We start from the raw sequence: 26,263 nt of genomic DNA, 5'->3' as shown, positions 1-26,263 counted from the left end.
TGGCCCACCTTGCCCAGCTAAGCCTCCACCTCTCTCTCCTTTGACTCTGGTGTCTGCAGATGGCACACTGTCACAGAGCATCTCTCTGGACCCATTCAAAATGTCGGGTGTTTCCATCTCTGAACTTCACTTGTTTCTTTTTCTAATTTATTTTTTACTGAAGTATAATTGAATTACAATGTTGTGTTAATTACTTCTGTATAACAAAGTTAATCCGTTATCATATATATATATATATATATACACATATATACCCACACATTCTTTTCCATATTCTTTTTTGTTATGGTTTATCACAGGATATTGAATATAATTCCTTGTTCTGTACTATATTCTTGCCTGGGAAATCCAGAGGCGCCTAGCAGGCTACAGTCCATGGGGTCACAAAAGAGTTGGACACAACAGCAACTCAGCAACAACTATATAGCAGGACGTTGTTGTCTACCCAATTTATATACGCCAGTTTGCATCTGCAGTCCCACACTCCAGGTCCAACTCTCTCCAACCCCTCTCCCGCTTGGCAGCTACCAGTCTGTTCTCTATGTCCCTGATGCTGCTTCAGAGATGTTACAGGCTCATTTGTGTTGTATATTAGATTCCGCATATAAGTGATATCATATGGAGTTTGTCTTCCTCGTTCTGATTTACTTAGTATGCTCATCTCTAGTTGCATCCATGTTGCTGCAAAAGGCATTATTTCATTCTTTTCATGGCTGAGCAATATTCCATTGTATACATGGACAACATCTTCTTTATCCATTCATCTGTTGATGGACATTTAGGCTGTTTCCTTGTGAATTTGACCTTCTTCATGTTGTCCCAGTTTTAGGAGTGAGGGATGGAGTAAGGAAAAAGCAATATGCTTTGGTGGTTATGAGCACAGGCTTTGGAGCCAGCAGGTCTGCATCCAGATCCCAACTCTGCTGCTTTGAAGTTTGGATAAGTCCCTTAATTTCGCAGAGCATCTGTTTCCTTGTGTTAAAGTGGAGTAGCAGCAATAACCCCTGGGGACTGTGAGTGTGAGGATGGAATGAGTCAGTGACTAAGTGCTGGTCACTGCACCTGGCTCATAGTAAGAGCTCCCTCATTAGCAGGGAGTGAAGGGTGTGAAGGTAGCTGGGTGTGAAGAAGCGGAGGTGATGAGGATGGCAGTGATACCAGGGTCAGATGGGTGCTCGGGCCCACAGAGAGGGGCTCACACAGCAGGTGCCTCAGTCAGGGGCCTTGTGGGAAAAAGAAGGCATTCAAATTCAGTCATTTGAGGGGAATTGATCAGAGGGGTTGTTTGCAAAGTTGAGGGTGATGTTTAGGAAAAATAAAAGGGACAGTATAGTCCCCTGGGAGCTAGTAAGTCAGAGGACCCCTTACTGCCCCTTAGCCTTAACAAGCAAGAGAAGGAATGATGACCTGGAAGGGCAGCTATAGGAGCGTGCTGCCTGTCAGGCCGCGTGGCCCTGGGGAGGGGAGCAGCCACCTAGAGAACCAGCCAGGAGGATCTGCCAAGCTCCCTGATGACCCTCCCATATACCCAGCCCAACCAGAACCCGGTGAAATAGTGACATAGATAGCCTTCTGGGCACAGGGCAGGGTGGAGACGCGGGAGAATGGGAGACACCCGGCACTGTGGGTGACAGGAGAGGAGACTCAGCGGCATCCTCCAGCCACGCTCTCCAGCTCTCCAGTGGGGACTCTCTCAGAAGAAGCCGGCGGCCCAGTCCTTGGGCTGCTTCTTTGGTGTGGGAGGGGCTGAGGGCAGGAATGGGGACAGGCTGGAGGGAACCACAGACCGAGGGGTTCCAGGTGCCCCCAGCAGACCTCTGGCTGCAGTGACTGAAGCTCAAACTCTGCCCAACACCTTAACAGGTAGGATGTGAACTGGCCCCAGGCGCCCCAGTGGAAGTTGTAACTGAAGCACAAGGCAGAGCAAGTCTCCCCTACTCACCCCCAAATCTCTCTAGAAACGTCCAGGTTGAGCCTCAGCTGATGTGAGGTCAGAGCAGCTGTGGATTCACCACTGTTATTAGAGGAGGGGGTCCCTCCTGGAGTCTGCCAGCCTTCAGCCAACAAGTGAGCACCTGCTGTACATGCCCCTGGGGCTCAGGGGAAGTGGCATTTGGAGCGCAGAGACCCTCTTAGGGAACTGCCTTGGCTGACAATTGTCAGTAACTCAGGGAGGGGCAGGGACTTGACCTCAGGTTTATTTCCTGTCAGGAGTGAACTCAGCAGCGCAGGTGCAGGCAGGTGTTACCGTGAACAGAGGACTGTACAGAGCAGGAGAGCAGGGGGTCAGGAAGGGCTCCTGGATAACATGTCTTGAGCTGGACCCTGAGGATTTAGGTAGGAGAGGAGGAGAGCTTTCTGGCGAGGGGGTTGCCTTGAGAATGGTGGCTGTGAGAATGGGCTTGGAAGCCGGGAACAGAGTGAGTCGGGGAAGAGGGCAGGTGGGGGGCTGGAATATCTGGGGTGGGCTGAAGGCTCCGGTGCTGGGTAAAGATGTACAGACTGTGCCCTGCAGACATCTTTTTACTTCTCTGGCTCATTTCTTCTAGGGTAGGACCTGCCAAGGCAAAGTTGTTTAGCAAGGAAAAGAGCAAGCATTTTGGGAACACTTAATAGGATCAGCACTAAGGGCTTTGCCTGCACTGTCTCATTCAGTCCTCATAGCTGCCTGATTTCCCCACTGTGCAAATAAGAGAGCTGAAGCTCCGAGAGGGTTAGTATTTGAACCATGGTCACACAGTTATCAGCTGCTATTTGCTATGAAACCCACTAAATTTCCCACTTCATCTATCCCCTCCCTGTCCCAGAAGCCCAGTTCAGCTGCCCAGAAGAAATGGAGATAAAATGTTGGGATGGGGGATGGGGAGTAGTGGTGGGGAAAGAATGGGAGCGATGGAGGGGTAGACGCTTCCTGCTGCCCAGCGAGCCCAGCACCAAGCTAAGGGAGGAAGCAGGACCCCTCCTTCCCCAAGAGCTGGCCTCAGATCCGGAGCAGTGGCTGTGGGCTCCTTAATGGCTGTGTTTAACCCCTGGCCCCATTGAAAGAGGCTGCTCCAAGTGTTCTCTGCTAGGGGGAGGGGTGGGTAGGGTTACCTATTAGCTGTGAGATCAATCATTACCTGCTTCCCCTCACAATGGAATCTCCCTGAGTCATCAAAGCTTGGGGCTCGTCCCCCGGGGCAGGGGAGCAGAAGGTCTTCTGGGCACTTGGGAAGGAGGTTCATGTCCCTTGGCAGGGGGAGGCCAAGTTCCCTTTACTGGGAAAGGGGAATGAGGCAGATAGAAGAGCTGGGGGTGGGGGAGGTGGAGTAGCTGGGGAAGGGGCTTCATAGTGTTGCGACGCAGGAAAGCCATGTCCAGTCCCCTGGCTGGTGGCCGTCTCCCTGGTGAGAAGTAAGCAGTTCTGGGGGGGCAAGGTTAGTGAAATACAGGAGTGAGTGTCCCAGAGGCCCTTGGTCCAGGGAGCCGGGCAGCCCGTGAGGCAGTGGGAAGGCCCTCTTTCCGGCGTTGCTGAGTGTGCAGGGATCACTAGCACTCTGGAGCCAGACCGCCTGGAACCAGCCCTCAATTGCATTATCTTCTTCCCAGGCAGGAAGGTCACCGGGCTGGGAGCTGCAGAGACAGATAGTTCAAAGGCTAGAAGGGCAGCCGGGTGAGAGCCCAGGGGTCACCGGGAGGAGCTGCAGGGCAGGGCAGGGGCCACAGCAGGGCAGGCAAAGCAGTTAGGGTGCAGAATTTAAGGAGGTACAGTGTCAGGAGCACTCACATAGACCTGAGAGCCGGTGCCTCTTAAACGTTTGCTCCCTGAGAGCCCTCCTGGAGGGCCCTGGACTGAGCCACGAATGGCCTCTGGAGTAGCGCTGGTCCCCAGCCCCCACCACAACTTGCTGCCAAAGCTTTGGGCCTGATAAAAGGGGGAGCCACCCTAGGGAGACTGGGGAACCATCCCCGGAGGCCTTCTCCATGCATACTAGATCGTGACAGTCGGCCCAGCCTGGGAAGGGAGAAAACTGGGAGTGGAACTCACAACCTCCATCCCCAACCATCTGAGTAACCTTGGCTGGTGACCTTTCAGTTCTGATTAAAGGTGAGCTCTCAGCTTTTCTGTTCTAAACGAGGGAGAAGCACATCCTGTCTTCGTGGATCACAGCCTTGTTGTGGCAAAGGGGATTGCGTAACTCGATGAAGCTATGAGCCATGCCGTTTAGGGCCACCCAAGACGGACGGGTCATAGTGGAGAGCTCTGACAAAACGTGGTCCACTGGAGGAGGGAATGGCAAAACATCCCATATACTTGCCAGGAGAACCCCATGAGGAGTATGAAAAGGTAAAAAGATATGACACCAGGAGATGAACCCCCCAGGTCGGAAGGTATCCCGTATGCTACTGGGGAAGAATGGATGGCAATTACTAATAGCTCCAGAAAGAATGAAGCAGCTGAAGTGGGAAAAACTCTCAGTTCTGGATATGTCTGGTGATGAAAGTAAAATCCAATGCTGTAAAGAACGATATTGCATAGGAACATGAAATGTTAGTTCTGTGAATCAAGGTGAATTGGACATGGTCAAGCAGGAGATGGCAAGACTGAATGCCAACATCTTAGGAATTGATATCTTAGGAAATGGACAGGAATGGGTGAATTTAATTCAGATAACAAGATTGCCAGGAGAAATATCAATAACCTCAGATATGCAGATGACACCACGCTTATAGCAGAAAGTGAAGAAGAACTAAAGAGCCTCTTGATGAAAGTGAAAGAGGAGAGTGAAAAAGTTGGCTTAAAGCTCACCATTCATAAAACTAAGATCATGGTATCCAGTCCCATCACTTTGTGGCAAATAGATGGGGAAACAGTGGAAACAGTGGCTGACTTTATTTTTCTGGGCTCCAAAATCACTGCAGATGGTGATTACAGCCATGAAATTAAAAGACGCTTACTCCTTGGAAGGAAAGTTATGACCAACCTAGACAGCATATTCAAAAGAAGAGACATTACTTTGTCCACAAAGGTCCGTCAGGTCAAGGCTATGGTTTTTCCAGTGGTCATGTATGGATGTGAGAGTTGGGACTATAAAGAAAGCTGAGCACCAAAGAATTGATGCTTTTGAACTGTGGTGTTGGAGAAAACTCTTGACAGTCCCTTGGACTGCAAGGAGATCCAACAAGTCCATCCTAAAGGAGACCAGTCCTGGGTGTTCATTGGAAGGACTGATATTGAAGCTGAAACTCTAATACTTTGGCCACCTGATGCAAAGAGCTGACTCAGTTGAAAAGACCCTGATGCTGGGAAAGATTGAAGGCGGGAGGAGAAGGGGATGACAGGGGATGAGATGGTTGGATGGCATCACCGACTCGATGGACATGGGTTTGGGTGGACTCCAGGAGTTGGTGATGGACAGGGAGGCCTGGCGTGCTACGGTTCTTTGGGCTCGCAAAGAATCAGACACGACTGAGCAACTGAACTGAACCATTATATCTACTAGTATGGGCAAGAATCCCTTAGAAGAAATGGAGTAGCCCTCATAGTCAACAGAAGAGTCTGAAATGCACGACTTGAGTGCAACCTCAAAAATGACAGAAGGGTCTTGATTCATTTCCAAGGCAAACCATTCAACTTCCAAGTCTGTGCCCCAACCACTAATGCTGAATAAGCTGAAGTTGACCGATTCTATGAAGACCTATAAGACCTTCTGGAACTAACACACACACATACACACAAATGTCTTTTTCATCATAGGGGATTGGAATGCAAAAGTAGGAAGTCAAGGGATACTTGGAATAATATGCAAGTTTGGCCTTGGAGTACAAAATTAAGCAGGGCAAAGGCTAACAGAGTTTTGTTAAGAGAACACACTAGTCACAGCAAACACCCTTTTCTAACAACACAAAAAGCTGGCTCTACACATGGACATCACCAGATGATCATTACTGAAATCAGACTGGTTATATTCTTTGCAGCCAAAGATGGCGAAGCTCTGTACAGTCAGCAAAAACAAGACTGGGGGCTGACTGTGGCTCAGATCAAGAGCTCATTATTGCAGAATTCAGGTTTAAATTGAAGAAAGTAGAGAAAACCACTAAAGCCACTCAGGTATGACCTAAATCAAATCTTTTGTGATTACACAGTGGAGGTGACGAGTAGATTAAGGGATATCTGGTAGACAGAGTGCCTGAAGAACTATGGATGGAGATTCATAACACTGTACAGGAGGAGGTGATCAAACCCATCCCAAAGAAAAAGGAAGGCAAACTGACTGTCTGAGGAGAGCTTACAAATAACTGAGGAGAGAAGAGAAGTGGAAGGCACGGGAGGAAAGGAAAGATACACCCACGTGAATGTGGAGTTCTAGAGACTAGCAAGGAGAGATAAGCACGCCTTCTTAAATGAACAATGCAAAGAAATAGAGGAAAACAATAGAATGGTAAAGACTAGAGAGCTCTTCAAGAAAATTGGAGATATCAAGAGAATATTTCATGCAAGGATGAGCACAGTAAAGGGCAGAAATTGTAAGGACCTAACAGAAGCAGAAGGGATTAAGAAGAGGTGGTAAGAATACACAGAAGAAATATACAAAAAAGGTCTTTATGACCCGGATAACCATGATAGTGTGGTCACTCACCTTGAGCAGGACATTCTGGAGAGTGAAGTCAAGGTGGCCTTAGGAAGCACTACTATGAACAGAGCCAAAGCTAGTGGAGGTGACAGAATTCCAGCTGAGCTATTTAAAATCCTAAAAGATGATAATGTGAAAATGCTGCAGTCAATATATCAGCAAATTTGGAAAACTCAGCCATGGCCACAGGACTAGAAAAGCTCAGTTTTCACTCCAATCTCAAAGAAGGACAATGCCAAATAATGTTCAAACTATTGCACAGTTGCCCTCATTTCACATGCTAGCAAGGTGATGCTCCAAATCCTTCAGGCTAAGTAAGCTTCAACAGTATGTGAACCGAGAACTTCCAGATGTACAAGCTGATTTAGAAAAGGCAGAGGAACCAGAGATCAAATTGCCAACATTAACTGGGTCATGAAGAAAACAAGGGAGTCCCAGAAAAACATCTACTTCTGTTTCATTGACTATGTGAAAGCTTTTCACTCTGTGGATCACAACACACTGTGGGAAATTCTTAGAGAATTGGGAATTCCTGACCACTTTACCTGTCTCCTGAGAAACCTGTATGCAGGTCAAGAAGCAACAGATACTGGACATGGAACAACTGACTAGTTTAAAATTGGGAAAAGAGTACAAGGCTGTTTATTGTCACCCTGCTTATTTAACTTATATGCGGAGTACATCGTGTGAAATGCTGGGCTGGATGAAGCACAAGCTGGAATCAATATTGCTGAGAGAAATATCAACAGCAGATATGCAGATGATACCACTCTAACGGCAGAAAGTGAAAAGGAACTGAAGAGCCTCTTGATGAGGGTGAAAGAGGAGAGTGAAAAAGTTGGCTTGAAACTCAACATGAAAAAACTAAGATCATGGCATCAGGTTCCATCACTTTATGGCAAAGAGAAAGGGAAAAAGTGGAAGCACTGACAGATTTTATTTTCTTGGACTCCACAAATCACAGCAGATGGTGACTGCAGTCACTAAATTAAAAGATGCTTGCTCCTTGAAAGGAAAGTTGTGACAAACCAAGAAAGCATATCAAAAAGCAGAGACACCCACTAACAATGGTCCATATAGTCAAAGCTATGGTTTTTCCACTAGTCATGTACAGATGTGAGGGTTGGACCACAAAGAAGTTTAAGCGCCAAGAACTGATGCTTTCGAACTGTGCTGCTGGAGAAGACTCTTGAGAGTCCCTTGGACTAGAAGGAGATGAACCCAGTCAATCCTAAAGGAAACCAACCCTGAATATCGATTGGAAGGACTGTTGCCAAAGCTGAAACACCAGTACTTTGGCCACCTGATGAGCTGACTCACTGAAAAAAACTCTAATTCTGGGAAGGGGCTTCCCTTGTAGCTTAGTTGGTAAAGAGTCTGCCTGTGGTGTAGGAGACCCGGGTTCGATCCCTGGGTTGGGATGATCCCCTGGAGAAGGAAATGGCGACCCACTCCAGTATCCTTGCCTGGAAAATATCATGGACAGAGGAGCCTGGTGGGCTGCAGTCCATGGGGTGGCAAAGAGTTGGGCACAACTGAGTGACTAACACTAATCCTGGGAAAGGCTGAAGGCAAAAGGAGAAGGGGGCAGCAGAGGATGAGATGGTTAGGAATAACATCACTGATTCAGTGGACATTAATTTGTGCAAACGCCAGGGGATAATAGAGGACAGAGGAGCCTGGCTTACTGCAGTCCTTGGGGTCCCAGAGTCAGACACAACTTAGCAACTGAACAACACCAACATCCTCCCAGCCCACCCCCCTCGCTCTGGAGTAAGGAATGGGAGGTAGGCTAGGAGGCCACCGTAAAATATGGCTCCTGCCTCTTGATGCCAGAGTGGGCCTGCTTTTGGCCCTCAAACCAAGGAAAATGTGAATAACCCTCTGTACAGTGTCTAAAGCAGCTGGCAGAAGAATGAGGCAGGCCACAGGAGTCTTCCAGACATCGCTCAACTCTACCCAGTGCCCGTATCTCACCTTTGCTAGCCCAGGATTCCTGGTCATCCTTTGAGGCCAGTTCAGACCTTGCCTCCCCATGGAGCAGACCCCACCTCAGGCCAAGGGCCAGTCACTCCTCATTCTGCCATCTCATGGTGGCAGAACCATGCCTGACATGTGGTAAGTGCTTGATAAAAAGAGTTATTATCTTTGTAACCATTTCTTGTGGAGTTCAGAGTTGGGTTAGTCATAACCTTTGGTTCGTACTCTAGAACCACTGTTGACCTGTACATGCCCTCTTTAGTCATTTGTTTTCAAGAATATAATGAACACTCATGAACTGGCCACCCATTCTAAGAGACAAGGTTACAATAACACATCCACCTATTTCCCATTCTCTCCCCCATCTTCCCACCCACCCTCCAAGAGGAAACCATTCTCCTGAACTTTGTGTTTATTATTATTAAACAAACAAAAGACCATAGGCATCCACAGAGGCAGGATGGCTGCAGATTCACTAACAGAAATAGCTGTTTTCCCAATTGAGTTGCAACTTCCTTGCCGGCAGCGGCGGGGTTTCCTCCTTTCCTGCAGAGCGGTCAGCATGTGGCTGGGTACACAGGACCATCGGTGAATCTTGGTTGGTGGGCTGTTTGGGGTCCCAAGGGCAGGAAGGATGAGGACTGAATGCTGGAGAGCGGCTCCAGGAATAGGGGGAAGGGCTTCTGATTGCCCTGCCTTGGAGTCTGTGTGACTTCTGCCTGCCCTGTGAGGTCACAGTATTGCCCAGGTGACCCAGCTGGGTGGGAAAGCCCACTTCTTTTCCAGGTCTAAGCAGAGAGAGGGCCACTCCTGTCTTTACCTTCTGTGGGTGCCAAGAGCCAGTTGCCCAGCTGCTGACCCTGCCCAGCCGGCCATGACCCAGAGTCCCCACGGCGCCTCTGCTTATAGAATGTCTCCCTGTTGAGAAAGCCCCAGACCGTGGCCCTCTCCCTTCCCCTGCCCAGGTCCCAGAGCCCGTGTCTGGCACCCCTGAGACCACCTTGACGTTCCATAATGTTAGCCAACCGCAAGACTCCAAGGTGCCCAGGCCAGCTGTCTGGGCAGGATTGATCACCCAACGATACCAGGTACTGGTCCCCAAGACTGTTAAACAAGGCCAAACACTCCTGCCCCCAAGAGGATGGTATGGTGAAAGAGAAAGGTATGGGCTGTGCTCCGGCATGAACTCATCTCTTCTAGAGTTCTTTGTTTCCTTTGCTCCTGAATCACAACAGAAGCTTCCTTTCTCTGGACGTTGGTTTCCATAACTGTGAAATGGGGATGGAAGTGACTTTGGTGGTTTTTCCAAGTGAGGTTCCTAGACCCCCTCGAACATGTGGGATCCGAAACAAGGTGCACTTACAGGTGTTATCAATGCAATCTGGTGATTTTTGCCAGAGAGAAGCACAGCTTGAAATAAGTATGTCACCTCCCCTCCACACACACACACACACACACACACACACACAGTCTAGAAAGGAGTCTCTGCTTTCTTGTTGCTGGGGGTCACAGAGGCTCAGAGAGCCTGCTGCAATGGTTCATCATCATCCTCCAAGATCTTCCGGGAGATTTCCAGGCTGCTGCCCCGGCAGTGCACATGCCCCTCTGCTCCACAGCCTCCCAGCCCTGACCCAGCCCTCTCCCTCGGCCCCAAATGCTCCAGTGCCTGGAGAGAGGGGATTTTTGTCTGTTTCAGTCACGGCACATAGTGACTCTGACAGAGGAGCACGACCTTTACCGTGCTCACTGGCAAGCCCACACCCTTCACTGTGTCACTTAGCAAAGGCATACAGGTACTTGCTAACTCGGGAGCACGCTTTTTGTAGTTACACTCTCAGGTCAAATAAACCAGATGGCCTAAGGGTACCCCGACCCCAGTGCGGTTTCTACTTTATTACCCTTGACTTTGGTGTCTCTGGTTCCTGGTGTTCTCTACCCCCAGCTGGTTCCTCCTCTTGGCTCCACCCTCCCCCTTTAAGCCTCCTTCTGGAATGTCGCCACCACTTGCGGCCAGGAACCCAACTGGACTGACCTGGGGGGCCCTGAACTGCCGGCTGGTTCTGGAAGCTCATTCCCACCTGCCCCCGCAACTGGATTTGGGGATCTCGGGAACCCTGAGGAGGAGCCAGATGTGTTTTATTTGGTTCACAGCTTTGGGAAACATTTTTGATAATTGGCTAGAACCCCCTATAAGGAGGTCTGTAATATACATAATCACATGTCACATATTAATAATCCATATTAGTATTTCTTTGCGCATCCTCCATTCATGTTTTTTCTGAGATGGTAATGTTTATAGATTTCAGTGTTCTTTGTGCATTAGGGATATCGACCTTTTATATATACTGCAGATATTACCTCCAGTTTCTCTTTTTTCTTTTTTGCATTGTGGTGAATTTTGCACCATTATAGAAGATGACACAGATTTTTAAAATTTATTTTATTGTTTGGCTGCACTGGGTCTTTGCTGCTGAGCACGGCTTTCTCCGGTTTCAGGGAGCGGGGACTCCTCTCTAGTTGGGGAGAGCCAGCTTCTCACTGCGGTGGCTTCTTTTGTTGCAGAGCAAGCAAGGGCTCTAAGGTCTCAGGTTTCTTAGTTGTAGAACATGGGCTTAGGCAAGTGTGTGATCTTCTGGGACCAGGGATCGAACCTATGTCCCCTGCATTGACAGGCAGATTCTTAACCACTGGATGACCAGGGAAGTCCTCTGGTGTGGATTTTTAATATAATCAGTCTATCAGTCCCTTTCTTTATAACTGTTGGCTTCTACGTCCTTTTGAAAAACCTCTCCTGCTCCAAGTGCCACAACTCCTTCTGTTAGTACTGTTTGCTGGTACTGGCTCCTCAGGTTATGAGCCTGCATGAATATACACATTGTGGTTCAGAGAAATCATGTCACCTCCAAAGAACAGCTGGTGAGAGCAGGCTAGAGACAGAGGATGTGGAGGTGGATGGATCCTGGTTGCATTTCCGGCTCTGTGCCTATGAGCTAAGCTGTGCGCTTCAGTGAAAGGCCTTTTGTGTCCCTGAGCCTACTTCCTCTCCTATTAAAAGGGCCTCACCATGACCATCATAACTCCCAGGCAAGTTTAAATGCTGAAATGAGAAGGAACACGGGGGGCATTTTTAACTCCAAGCCCTTGTGATGCAGCTGGAGAAACAGGGGCCCCTGGAGTGAATCAGCCCAAACGACTGATCCGGGGCATTCCTCCCATCCCTCCCAGCCCAGCAGCCCCTCCTCTTGCCCCAGTCAGAGCCTCTCCAGTGGCAAGGCTTTCAGATCCAGGGATACCCTGGAGGGTGGAGCTTGCCCTCCTTGCTTCCCATGGCCTCCCAGATTGCTGGAGCAGAGGAGTGGCCAGGGGAGGTTGGAAATCTGTCTCCTTCCACCTCCCTCCCCACCAGAACCAATTTAAGTGCCTGCCACATGGACCATTAACCGCTTCACTGCTGGTGCAATCTTCCTACCCCAACTTATCCCATCCCTCCACCACGCATATCCCCAAATGCCCTGAGCGATGGGCAGTCACAGGTCCCTCAGGACATCTGCTGGCTAATCCTGGCTTACTGAGGGCACGACAGACTGTCTGGAGGGTGAGACACTGGAATTAGCAACTTCTGAGCCTGCCCACATGCCGGAGCCCAGCGGTGGAGCAGAGAGAGCTGTGCTTTGGCATCAGGCAGGTTTGGGTTCTCATAACCCAGCGCTGCCAGTACAGGCTGAGTAGCCTTGGATGCTAGTGGTAAAGAACCCACCTGCCAATGCAGGAGGCATAAGAGATGGAGGTTCAATCCCTGGGTCAGGAAGATCCCCTGGAGGAGGGCATGGCAACCCACTCCAGGATTCTTGCCTAGAGAATCCCATGGACAGAGGAGCCTGGTAGGCTATAGTCCATAGGGTTGCAAAGAGTCAGATACACTGAAGCAATTTAGCATGCATGCAAACCAGCCAGACCTCTGCCTAGAAATCCTGCCTACTGATTTCTGCACCCTGGCAGTGTTGGGTGAGTTAACGGAGCAAGCCAATGGTGAGTGTGTATCCAGCTCTGCCCCTTGGCCTATAGGAAGTGTCTTCAGGGGACGTGAATTCCCTCCCCAGGGCTCAGCTCATCCTCACGGATGGGTTTGTCGGACCTGAGACTTAGCTTCATCATCAGTTCACTTTCCCACGTGGAACCTGGCATGTGGACATACCCTACTCCCTGATAAAGTCTCCAGCGTAGGCCTGGGAAGGGCAGGAGGTGGGGAAGGCCTTGATCCCGATACAGGCACACATCTGAGGGAAGAGGGGAAGGCAGAAAGGTTGGCCCACTGTGCCTCCTCCAGGTCATGCTTTATGCCAGGCCTTGGGCCAGCCTGCCCAGTGGGCACATGCCCGAAAGTGAAGCATGAGCAGTCCTTGCCAACCCCCCTGCAAGCTTTATTTCCCAGATGGCTGTCCAGAGGGTAGGTACCGAGGATGCAGGGGACATAGAGAGGCACCACGCACGGCCTGGTCTGCAAAATGCCTGGCCGGACTTGGGGTTGCCGGGAAGTCAGTGAGAGCCTCTGGGCAACTGCCATGCTGCTGGGCGCTCACTTCCAGGGACCTTGGGAGCTCATGACAGCCACGAGGGCGCTAGAGCTACCATCCTAGGCAGTTCCTGGGAACCTGGCAGTGAGAGGGACATTAGTCACCTCTCCTGACCTCACCACAGGAACCTTAGGCCAAATCATTGGGAGAACTGAATTACCAATGGTTCCGGACATCCCCATTGACCGGGTGGGAAAAATTAAGGCTCACAGGGGTTTTCCAAAGAGCTGGGGACATGGATGGGTTGAAACCTAGGTCTCTTAATCCCTGGGCTGCTTGTCTTGCTCCTGGACCACCACACCAGGTCAAACCTGCTGGGGAGTGAGTGGATCACGGAGCATGCAGTGAGGGTGGAACACTGATCTATGAGCCTGGGGGTGGCTCTGCAGCTGTTTTTCCTTCTTTCCCCCTCCACCTGGCAGGAGTCCTGAGTACAACCTCCCTCCTCCTCCTCCCGCCCTGGCCTGGCAGAGGAATGGGGGAGGAGGGGGGGTTACCTCTGCAGATGGTGATGTCTCCTGCTGGGTCCCGGGCTGGGGGGAGGGGCTCCTCAGAGGAAAGGAAGGAGAGTCTCTGTAGGGCAGGCCCTTCTGGGCTAGGGGAAGGGCGTGGGAGTGTTGCTCTCACCTCCCAATTAGCCATCTTGTTAGGCAAGGACCACAGCCTGTACCAGGAAGGCCTCTCTGATAAAGAGTCAGATGCACAGGAAGTGAGGGAACAAGCCGCAGAAATGGATTTGTAGGGAAGAGCAGTCCAGACAAAAGGGACAGCCAGGGCCAAGCCTGGGAGGCAAAAGCCAGCTTGGAGGGCGTGAGAGATCACTAGAAGGCCAGCATGGCTAGAGCGAGTGGGCAAGGGGCTCGGGGATGAGACAAGGTCGGTTTCCTGGACCAGAGCGTGCAGTCCTTACAGGCCACGGTGCAGCTGTGTGGGAAACAAGGAGCTACTGCAGGAGCGTGAGCAGAGAAGTGGTGTCTGCTTGAAACTGGCAGAGGATCGCTCTGGCTGTTCGTGAGAGGGGGCGGGGTGGCAGGAGGGCCAAAAGGAACAGGAAAGTGATGAGGCGAGTGCAGGAATCCTATGTCTCAGACCCAAGTGGAGATGGTATGAAGGGATCCAATTCTAGACACGGTTTGAAGGTAGAGCTGGCGGGACATGCTGATAGATTGGAGTGGCACTAGGAGCTGCATGAAATCACATGCATAAAAGCCCTTCCCTTTCTCTCTGCCTGGAGACTTCCCACAGCCAGGAGCAAATGTGCCCAAGACCCCCAGGCTCAAAGGGAGAGCAGTGTCTGGGGAACCTGGACCCTCACAGAGGAAGCAGGTAAGTGTCAGACAGGCTGGTCCAAGGACTCATTGTCACATTAGGGAAACTGATTCTCAGAGCACACGTGGCTTTGTTTCTCACCGTAATGAGAGGCAGAGTTGGTTTAAACCCACCTTTCCAGCACTCAGTGCTCATCAGGACAGAGGGAGCCATGGGACCCAGCCTGCCTAGGCTACCATCAGCACAAAGCCTGCCTAGGACACGTCCTTGCTTTTCTGTGAGTCAGCGTCTCACATCATTCTTGATGGTCTCTGTGGACATTTCCCCCTTTGAGGGCTCCTCATCCCCTGCCATGGCCTGCCTTGGAATGCAGATCTGATAGTTCAAGTTTCTCATATAAGACGGTCAGCCCCCAGTTCCCTCCGTATCCCCCCAGGACCCCTTCTCCAACCTGAGAAGGTCCACTGCCTCTCCCCCAGGGCCAGGGGGGCCTCTCACATCAGCTGGTGCTTATGAATTAGCAGGAGGCACATAAGGTAGTGGTGGGGGCACCTCTCGCCAGATGAGGTTTAGTCTAGGTCAACTGTGTCAACCCCAGACCCTGGGAAAGAGGGCCAGGCTGTCAGTGCCAAGGAACTGACGAGAACTGGACACCCCAACTACAGCAGCCCAAGGGATGAACATCCCAACCACAGCAACCTCATGTCCGTACTCTGACTCTGCCACCCTCCGTGGACTCCCCGCTGCCTCCAGAGTCAAATTGAGCCTGCCCTGGGCCTCAGGAAGCTCCCTCCCCTTCCCACTTTGCCCTCTTTGCCCTCAGCTCAGGGTTCTGCTCTCTGCTTGTGAGTCCACAAAATGCTGAGCTGTTGAGCCCCTGCACGTGTGAGCCCCTGCTTGGGGCAACCAGCCTAGAGACCCGATGTGCGGGCAGGCCCCTCTCCTCCTCCATGGTCCAAGGGGTTTTCTGGATAGAAGATGGATGAGGCATCTGGAAAAGGCACATTCGTTCATCTCCATCTAGTGCTTTGGGTGACTTCATGGATGTGGATAAGCCTTTGTAACCTAGAAAGTGCTGGACCTCCCTGGTGGTCCAGTGGTTGGGACTCTGAGCTCCCAATGCAGGGGGCACAGGTTTGATCCTGGTCAGGGAATTAGATCTCACATGCTGCAACTGAGACCCAGCACAGCCAAATAAATAAATATTCTAAAAAAATATAAAGCGCTATGCACAGGTGGGACCTGAGGTAACAGGATGGATTAGGGTGAAGTTACAGGAGAGAGCAAAGAGGGCCAATCGCCAGAATCTCAAAAGCAGGCAGGATTTCGAAATTACAGACATGGGTTCCAGTAAAAGCAAAGGCTTAGAGGTGGGACTGACTGGACTTGAAAGGTGAAGTGTCTTGTCTCATTCTATAGAAAGTGCTGGATCAGGACTGGGGGAGGCAAGAGGGAGGTAGAGATGTGGAGGGAGGGACAGAGGCACAGAGAAAAAGGGGTCAAAGTTGACTGCCCCTGTAGTTGCAGACTGGGTATGGGGATGACAGAGGGAAGCAGCTACTTGGACAAGAGGCAGTAAAGAGAGGTGGCCACCCTGGAAGAGGCCACTCAGCCCCGGCTTTCTCCACAGATCACTGAGGGCCCAGAAGACCCCATGAATACCTCCCAGAAGGTGGACTCTGTCATCAGCCACCTGGCTCCCCCTCATAAGGAGGCCATAGCGGTCACTTTCCATGGGGCCACCAACCTTCCCGCCTGCAAGGATGGCTCTGCACCATGGCCCTACATGGTAGTATAAATAGCTAGCTGGTTGAGAGCAGGGTCAGGGATGGTGTGCAAGCTGGAGCAGAAACCAGCGTGTGGATATTTGGGATATGAGTACCCAAAGGTTCAGGGCAGGGACTGTGACACCCAGAGAGGAAAGAAGGCCGAGTGTGAACCACCCAGGGACTGTGGGCTCTGCAGAGGTCTCATATCTTCCCTGCTGTGTGGGAAGCTGCTCACCATGGCTGGGGAGGAGGGAAGAGCCACTCCTTGATCTCACAACCACCAGGGTTTGGCCACAAATCGACCTCAGCAAGGCAGGGCCCCCAGATGCAGAGACCTGGGCTGGACTCAGTGGGAGGTGATGGTCAAAGGAAGGAGAAAGCCTAAGGCCTACCTCTCCCGGCCTCTGAGTGCTCCGTCTTACCATGCCCAGTCCTGGGGTAAGGACCCCATGACCATCCTCCTCCTCAGTCCCCATCACTTCTTTGCATATGTGTATGGTGCTCAGTCATGTCTGACTCTTTGCAACCTCTTGATCCTATGGACTATAGCCTGCCAGACTCCTCTATCAATGGCATTCTCCAGGCAAGAATACTGGAGTGGGTTGCCATTTCTTACTCCAGGGGATCTTCCTGACTCAGGGATGGAAGCTGTGTCTCTTGTGATTCCTGAATTGGCAGGCAGATTCTTCACCACCAGCGCCACCTTCTTTGGTCATTTCTATTATGAGGCTTCCCTGGTTCCTTCTGATCCCTTAATGCATGCTCCCTCCCCTCCAACCAGCTGGAGTCAGGAAGCATACTTCTTGCAGCCTGGTATCCGAGTGAGACCTAGTATGTCATGTACACTGCATGCTTCCTGGACCTCAGTTCCGCTGGAAGGGCATCAAGGGGCGACAGAGTCTCCATCCAACCAAACATCTATATGGATGGCGGAGGGTAACATCTGCTCAGTCTTGAATATAAAGCATGTGCAGTAACCGCTCCATGAACTTGCTATCCCTTAGCCCCTCTGTAGACAATGGGAGCCCTTAGGCCTCCCCACCAGGCTACCTACCCCTCCCCTCCTGCAGGCTTTGCCCACCTTTCCTTTGGGGGAGTGCCTACCCCTGCTGAAATCCACGTTCAGAGCCTGGTTTGTGCGCCTCCCCCTTGGGGCACCCATCCTACCTGAGCTGTCCCTGCTTTGGGACCCACAGCAGTGGCAACACTGGTCTGACATACTTTATATAAACAAAATTAGGTGCTGCTCCTCTGTCCCCCACACTGGGGTTTCCAAGGAGAGACCCCCTCTCCCCCTCTCCATTTCCCTAACAATATGCCCAGTAGAGGCCTGAGCAGACTTAGGGGTCAAGGAATACTGAGGCAAACATCCTAGGTTACTATGACAACAAGCCGGCCACAGGCACCCACACAGCGAGTGGGACAGAGGATGAGCTGGAGCCCAACAGGTGACACACTTGCTTGTCTCAAAAGCCGGGTTTCCACTGCCCAGCTCCTCAGCCCTGCCCGCCCCGCCCCCCTCCATTTCCGTGGTAAGGAAGGACAGGTGGCTGGGAGCAGGCTTGGCGGGGAGCTCCCTTTTCCCCTCCGCTATTTCCATAAACCAATTATCGCCGATCATCTCGGGAGATTGAGGCCCTGCCTATCACCGATCCAGCTTGGGCGGCGGGGCGGGGAGCTGGGCGGCCCAGGGCTCCGCGACCCGCGCAGGCACCCGGTTGCCATGGGAACGCGCAGTGGGAGCCAAGCGGCGGCGCCAGGGTGAAGGGTGTGGAGGGGTGGACGTGGGCAGCGGGGGAGCGCATCGCTGCACCCATCTCCCCCCAGAGAGGGGGCAGGGAGCAGGGCCTGGGCGAGCCTGCAGCCTGCGTTCCAGGGCTCCAGGCGGCAGAGCTGCCACCAGCAGCGGAGGTGCTAATGAGATGCAAAGACAAGCAGAAGGGTGGGGGGGAGCTTCTGAGAAAGAAGGCCCAGCTGTCAGAACCTGAAAGGGGCTTTCAGTGCGAGCCCCCGGCACCAGGCAGGAGCCCCAGAGGGAGGACTGGGACCCTCAGAAGCCCTACACCCTGGAAAGAATACCTTATCTGCCATCGCCCTTCCACGCCTGATTTCAAATACACAGCAACAGAGCGTGTCCACCAAAGCTTTCATTTTTCTCACAATGAATATTTCAATACTTGAAATATATATTGTATGTTTAATATATATTAAATCATATTATATAATATATATTGAATATATATGGAATTTTATGTCCTTTCAAAGTTTTTTTCCCCCTCAGATTTTTGTTGCCTGTGTTTGGGTGCCCTCTCCTCGATACCTGGCTTAGTTCCCTACTTCCTGCCATCCCATTGGTCTCACCTCAGATAGGGAATATGGTCCTTGGGGTTCCTACCTCTGTCTGGTTCCCTCCTCCTCTCTGAGTGGTTGCAATCCCAGCAGGCAGGCCCATTTTGGGGCCAGAGAGGAGGAGTGGGTGAGAGCACCCCAAAGCCATTCACTCACTCAACTCATTAGCGAGGAGCAGAATAGGTGGGGTTCAGGTCCAAAGACGGGGCCTTGCTAGTCCGGGGTTTAGCCACTTCCCTCCATCATGAAGGCTCTAGCCTTGAGAAAATCTAGTAATAGAGTGTGTCCCCCCAGTGGTGACTATGCCAGACCAACAGGTCCACGTGGCTCATCTTGTGGTTGGTTCTGCCTCTTTCCAGCTGAGCCATTGACCTGCTTCCAACCTGACCCCACTTCTTCACTGAACTGTTGTTCAGTCACCAAGTTGGGTCTGACTCTTCGCCACCCCATGGACTGTAGCACACCAGGCTTTCCTGTCCCTCACCATCTCCTGGAGTTTGCCCAAGTTCATGTCCATTGAATCAGTGATGCAATCGAACCAAAACTTTGTTTAAAATCACCAGTAATCACCATGCCTAGCTCTCCATCCAACGGGTCTCATCATCTGTAATCTCTCAGTGGCATTAGCCCCTCATGACCACTCATTCTGTTGGAAACCCTTTCTTGTCTTGGCTTCCAAGATGCCCTACTCTTATTTTCTTTGAAGTGTAACTCTATCTCGTCTACCTGAAATTACATGTTGGCCTGTTCCAGGTTTCAACCCACTGTCTCTCTCTTATTTCTGTATACTCTCTGTTCATGTGAGCTCCTCCCCATCTTGGCATCAGTAATCACATTCTTTTTCCCCCATTCAATCCACTGCCAAGTCATGTCAATTCTCCTGTGATCTTGATTGTGGCTGCTCCTCTCCCCCAGCTCCACCACCTTAGGTTACTGCACTGTTCACCTCTTGGTACATCTAACATGACCCTTTTTCAAACCCCCTTCAAAGACAGGTTGTCATTTGATATGGTGGTGCCACAGTACCAGTGGAACTCTCTGATGCTTTCACATTGCTCCCAAGGTAAAGAGAATTCTAGGCCCAACATGGTTAGGTCTTTGTCAGTCCCTCCATCTCCCCAGCAGCATGATACCCCCCACCTCCTTCTGTCTGCTCCAGCCATACCTGATGGACAAACATCTCTCAATTCTCTGAGCAGTCCCTCTTCCCTCTCACAGCAGGCCTTTGCACTCTCCCTCCCCAGAACATTCTATCCCCGCTCTTTGGGGGATCATCAGTCATCACCGCCTCAAGAAAGCCCTCCCCACTTCCCAGGCCAGACCAGATCCTCATCTATTACACGCTTCCACGGGACTCTGTACTTCTCCAGGGTTGCTGCTGCAGTTTCGTGTGGTTTATGTGCTTTGATGTGATTAGTGACTTATTCTTCATCAGCGCCTCCTCCCATCGTGCCCCACTAGTTCCATGAGCAACCCCAGTTCTGTTTCCCTCACCATCTTATCCCTACTTTCAACATAGTCTCTGGAGCTTAGGAAGCTCTCAATAATTATTGAATGAACAAATAAACAGATGAAAGAATGAATCTGGCTGTACTTTGAGCATGCTCCGTGACACTGGGAAAGTTACTTTACCTCTTGAAGCTGAATACCTCACCCGAGAACCTGCCCCAAAGGGCTGAAGAAATGGGGGAGCCAGACCACCAACTGGGAGATGCTGGCAGATATAAAGCCTTACACAGGGTGAGGGGATAGCCTTAGTAGGGGTCACAGTGGGCACCTGAGACATAGCAGAGGAAGCCACAGAGCAACAGAGAGAAGGCAAAATGGAATCAGGAAAACCCAGGGTCGAGCCCACAGCCCCTGAATCCCTGTGTGACCCCAGGCTGGGCCCTGCCCCTCTCTGAGTCCTGGTCTTCCCGTGGCCAGGATATAAGACTTGGCATCCTTGCTAGTTCCAGGCTTGCTGGGCTGGTTTGTGCTCTGGCCTGGTAAACCATCTCAGTTCCTTACAGGCAACAAGAGCTCCAGTTGTACCCCCCCAACAGATTACACCCCGAGGTCTGCTGGGCCTGTGGCCAGGCCCAGGGGCTCCCCTGAGTGGCTTGATTCAAGGCTCTGGGGTCTGAGCAGTGCCCAGCACCTGCCTCCCAGCTTGGCACAGAGAGACCTGCCTGACAGAGCACAGCAGGGACCAGGAAGACAGTGGCCTGTCAGGTGGGGGGTATCCCAGCATGCAGAGTGTGGGGAGGGGACCAGCCAGGAGACGGCCTGCAGAGTTCCGACTCTTGGCCAAGGGCTGGATGGCTGGGCTGCCCGTTGGCAGCTGCTTCTGTGACTGCTTGCTGCCCAGAGCTAAAGAGCAGGGACAAAGCCAGTACTGGGAGGGGGCGGGCTGCTTCCTCTGTACACATGGAACAGGCTTGGTCCAGGCCAGGGTAAGAGAGACAGGGCACAGATCAGCCCAGTTAGTCATACTCAGGATCTTTGGGGGTTTTTTGGACAAGCCTGAGAGCTATTACTCTGGCCCCAGACTGAGCCTGACCCTGATGACTAATTGAAGAAGGTATTAAAAGTAGGGCACTTTTGTCTAAGGTCCTAGTAAGAAAGGCCAAGTTGAAGATGGTTATATTTTTCAAGTGTCTACCATGTATCCAGGGCTTCTTTCATAGCTCAGTCGGTAAAGAATCTGCCTGCAATACAGGAGACCTGGGTTTGATTCCGGGTTGGGAAGATCCTCTGGAGAAGGAAATGGCAACCCACTCCTGTATTCTTGCCTGGAGAATCCCCTGGACGGAGGCACCTGGCAGGCTACAGTCCATGGGATCACAAGAGTCGGACATGACTTAGCAACTACACCACCATCACCATATACCTGTCAAATGGGCTAAGAGTGTGCGTGTGTTTGTGTGTATGTGTGTGTGATGTTTAATCATCACTTGGTCTTGTTAAGTAGGTAACATTGTCCTTAGGTTACTAAGGCTCAGAGCATTTTCATGACTGCCCAACATCACAGAACTAGTGAGTATCCAAGCCAGGATTCCAAAATCCAAAAGGGCTTTCCACTTCACTCGCTGCCTTGATCTTCATGTAGCTGCTGCCCTTGGAAGGTGATGTTGGTATCAGGGTCCCAGAATTGCAGAGAAGATCCAGTGACTATTCCGAAGACCCTCCTGGGACTTGACTGCTCACACCTGCCCGTGTCCAGTTGTGGGCCTTGGCCAAGGCCCCCAGAGGGCAGAAATTTGGGCGAAGTGGATAGAGGCCCAATATGACCCATAGGTGCCCTGGGAGCTTGTCTCAGCAGCCAGAGCATTGGACTTACAAAAATAACACTATACTAACAAAAATGATCCAGTGACAGGGGTCATGTGAAGTTAAAAAGCAGCCCGCATTTGCTGGGAAGGTCCCACACTGAGCTCACTCAGCGCTTGGTTCTCCACGCACTCTGGCTCTAACACAGTGGCCCAGGGAGGCCAGTCACACTGGCCCCATTTAATAGCCAAGGAGGCCAAGACTTTGAGCAGTGAAGGGACTTGACTAAGATCGCATGGCTGGCCAGTGGGAGTGGAGCAGATGAAGAACACTGTCCCCATCTGGCCACCAGCCATTTGCTCTGGCAGAGGCCAAGCCTCCTTCCTTCCCAGCAGGATGCCCGTGGGAGAAGGCGTGTGATGGAGGAGAAGGCCCTGGAATCCTGAGTTTTATCTTCCTTGCAGGGCCTCCTGCCTATGCCACAGCCTGACCTACCTGCACCTGTTCCAAGTGACATCAGTCCCCTGAGGCTCAGAGCCTCAGAATTTTTGTTCAATGAGAACATCCCTGTGGCCCAGAGCTATAAACACAGCTGGCGTCAGTGTTTAAAAGGAAGTTGGTGGGAGACACCCCAAGCCAGACTGAAGCCACAGGGTTCTTTCCCAATGTTCCCCCATCACTGCTGCCAAGGCCTCCTGAGGTCTTCTCATACTTGAAACTTTTATTCAAACCCCCAAAGCCTGAGTTCTCCCACAGGGGTGCTGAAATCCCAGAGGGGCAGCCCAGAAAGACAGAGGTTACCAATTGAAGCAAGTATTAGTGGAGTGATTTCAGGCGATGAGGCAGTCCGGGGGGGCCTCCTGGTGTCCTCATCGCATTAGACACAGACTGTCTGGTCTGCTTATTTCTGAGCATGACCAAAACTGATGACAGGGCTCTTCCTTCCTCCCAGGACACCATGAGGAGCCCGGAGCTTTGGTGCCCCATCCAGGCATGGTCAGACTTCACTCTGCCCTCGCCTGGCCCTCCAGGTTTCAGGGCCACACGCCTGTAGTCTAGCATCTATCGAAGAGGATGGGAGGCCACTGGGCAGGGAGCCAGGACTCGGGTTCCAATTCGGCTCTTTCTGCCCTTGTGCCCTCCCGTCTCTGTCCTTTCCCATCCCTACACACACAGTGAGATTCCACCGGAAGGAATGGCATCAGGAATGGCACCGTCACAGCCCCTTCAAGGCCCATGCCAGTTAATAGGTACAGAAGTCAGCCAGGTGTACGACATCTCGCTCACCCCAGGCTACCCATCTCCACCCCAATTCTGGAGTGGTTAGAGCTCTCAGGTTTTCAAGAGAAGATGGGAATCCAGACTGTTATGTGAAATCAGCCAGTTTTGACAGGCAGAACGAGCACCTCTGCTCAGTTGGATCTGAGTCTCACCTCCTCGTCTTCCCTTCCTGAACCCTCAGCCCACTTAGACTCAACCTCCACATTCATTGTCACTGACCGCCCTGCTCTCCCAGGGGCCACAGACTCCCCCATGATTGCTCATCCTTTGAACAAGTCTGAGAGGCATCCCCCCCTTTTTTTTTTTTTTAAAAATATTGATGTATTTGGCTGCACAGAGTCTTAGTTACAGCATGTGGGATCTACTTCCCTGACTAGGGATCGAACCTGGGCTCCCTGCATTGGGAGTGTAGCATCTTAGCCACTGGACCACCAGGGAAGCCCCAGTCGCCACTTCTTGAAGCCGCTTCTTTCTTTGCTTCCAGGACACCTGGTGTCCTGATTCCCCTTTCTCTCTCTGCCCACTCCTCTGTGGGGCCCTTTCTCCCTGTACCCTGTGAATGTCCACGCTCCCTGCTCAGTCCCAGACCCTCCCCTGCATCTCTACACTCCTGAGACATCTCCCCCACCCCAGACTACCCACCTCCACCCCAATTCTGGGGGTTCCAGAATGTATGGGTCCAGCTCAGACCTTTCCAGCCCCTGGACCCACCAGTCAGTGTACACTCTATGCCAGACTCAGTCTTCCGCAAACTGGCCTTCTCATCCCCTCCTCCTCTGGGGTTCACTGTCCATCCAGAAACCTGTGCATTAGAGACATTGTGAGTTACACTGTTGGGAGGAGCTGAGCTCACAGATGTTTAAAGGATGAGCCCGCACAATCAGTAGCCAGTCGTGCGTGCGTGCATGTGTGCTAAGTCACTTCAGTCGTGTCTGACTCTTTGCGACCCCATGGACTGTAGCCCACCAGGGTCCTCTGTCGATGGGATTCTCCAGGCAAGAATACTAGAGTGGGTTGCCGCATCCTCCCCCAGGGGATCTTCCTGACCCAGGGATCGAACCTGCATTTCTTGTGTCTCCTGCTTTGGCAGGTGTGTTCTTTACCACCACTGCCACCTGGGAAGCCCCAGTAGGCAGTGAGGCCAGGACTCAAGAGACCCACAGCCCATGAGACTGAGCACCAACCCAGCCTCTCTGGCCCGGGAATGCTCAGAAGGCCGAGAGGCTTTATCTCTGGGGAGGGGAGCTGTGGCCTCCCTCTTTCCTGCTCCCACAAAGTTGGAGACAGAGGTGCGGCTGCCCCTGAGTGAGGGGAAGGGCTCATGGTCCTGACCTTCTGCCGCCCCATCTCTCATTTGCTGACTTCCCAGTTAGTTCCAGGGCTTGTGGGGAGTGCCGTGTGCATGCTGAGATGTCCTGTGGGTGTTGGAAAAGCTGGACCTGGGGAGCCAGACCATGCCTACGGTGGGCAGTGATCAGGATGGTCAGTGTGGCCAGGAGAACCAGGATTCAGGATCCAGCCCCAGGGCGCCAAGCTGGGACAGAGAGGCCAGGGTCCAATTTGCACCAAGGATCTCAAAGCCCCAAGGCACCAGAACCTCAAGAGGTCCCAGCCCCTACTGCTGGGTTCCACTTGTCTCCTTGTGAGGACACGCTTCTGGGTTAGAACTTGGGATCTGAACTCTCCTTCTAGGCTAGAACTGATTCCAGGGTGGTCCTGATGAGCTACCCCAGGATAAAGAAGGGTCCCAGCAGTCCAGGCTGAGGGCTGGCCTAGCAGAGCTGGAGAGGAGGGGCTGCCTCTGTCTCCACGTGCTTTTCCAAGGGTCCGGGGCCCCTTTCTTCATGCTACAAACACTTGCTGGGACCCACTGTGCCCAGACTGGGAGCTGGGAACAACTGCAACTCTGACAAGGCAGATCCTTGTCCTCCAGGAGCTCACAGTCTAGTGGAGGGAGATGGAGTGGTGAGTAACAGATAGCCCTCACTTGCCCTGTGCCCACAGTCTCCCAAGGCAGAAGGCAGCTGAGCAGGCTCCAGGCCCCAGCACTTGGGAACCAGAACTCCTGAGGGAGGCTGTCTCTTGGGAAGGGGACAAGAGGCAGGCTCTGTGTCTCAAGTCATTTTTCTGAAGCTGGGAAGTTCACTTAAATGTCTGCCCACATTCTTCCTGCTCTAAAACAGCATCTGTGAGAAAGGGGATTCTCAGAGGGAGTGCACAGAGAGACCCATTGAGAAGGTTCCAAGTCATGGTGGATCTTCCAGGGTTGTCTCTCCCAAGGCTGTACTTTCCCAAGGAGACTGTCATGGCATTCTTTAGGACATGGTGTTGATGGACAGCTGGGCCCTCTCTCCTCTGCCTGAGAAATGGGTCCCTCACCAAGCTAGGCCACAGGATTGGCCACAGCTGGACATGCCAAAGGGCTTCTCTCGTGGCTCAGAGGAAAAGAATCTGCCTGCAATGAGGGAGACCTGGGTTTGATCCCTGGGTCAGGAAGATTCCCTAGAGAAGGAAATGGCAACCCACTCCAGTATTCTTGCCTGGAGATTTCCATGGACAGAGGAGCTTGGCGGGCTACAGTCCATAGAGTCACCAGGAGTCGAATGCGACTGAGCAACTTTCACTTCAGACATTCCAAAGGCTGGCATATGGCACAAGCAGAGGCCTTTCTTTGCCTCCTATCATCCCTTGCCTCAACAGAGACAAAAGGGGTCTCTGGAAAACAAGGAAATTCTTCCCAGGAGAGGATGAAGGATGTGATGGTGCCTGGTAGACTGGGGCTTGAGTCTGGCTTGGACCACCCCCAAAGCTCTGTGGGCTCTGATTTTCCTGTGGGCCATATGGAAAGACTATCCCTGCCTGGCTGTCTCCCTGAGCTTCCAGGGGGAGGGGTGCCTGTTGACCATAAGGGGCTCCCCTGAGAACAGCCGGGCTATTTCAGATGAAGTGTGGGTGGGGGTGTGGGGATCAGCATTCTTGTTTTACAGAAAGACTTCTTCCTTTGCCAGAGCGCTCATCTCAGAGTTTCTTGGAGTGTGCCATTTCTGATTTCCAGAGCAGTCCCCGCTGCCCACAGGAGAGTGCAGGGAAGGAACCATGTCTGTGTGGATGCCAAGATGACTGGCCTCCAGTTTACACCCGCCTTACACCTTCGATCCTCTAAATCGAGGCCCCC

The 26,263-nt window shown here is 51.9% G+C and overlaps 1 protein-coding gene across 1 annotated transcript in view; it reads left to right on the top strand.

Annotated features, from left to right (window-relative positions):
- CCDC33 (coiled-coil domain containing 33) overlaps positions 1-26,263 on the top strand; it is a 138,570-nt gene that overhangs the window by 29,367 nt on the left and 82,940 nt on the right. Inside the window, 1 exon segment of the mRNA XM_052659526.1 lies at positions 16,039-16,246. Within this exon segment, the coding sequence (XP_052515486.1) occupies positions 16,039-16,246 (208 nt within the window).

The sequence above is a fragment of the Budorcas taxicolor genome, chromosome 21 (genome assembly GCF_023091745.1).
Source record: "Budorcas taxicolor isolate Tak-1 chromosome 21, Takin1.1, whole genome shotgun sequence".
NCBI classification, from domain to species: Eukaryota; Metazoa; Chordata; class Mammalia; order Artiodactyla; family Bovidae; genus Budorcas; species Budorcas taxicolor.
Note: the sequence above shows the minus strand (reverse complement) of the source record. Positions and strands in the feature narration are given on the sequence as shown.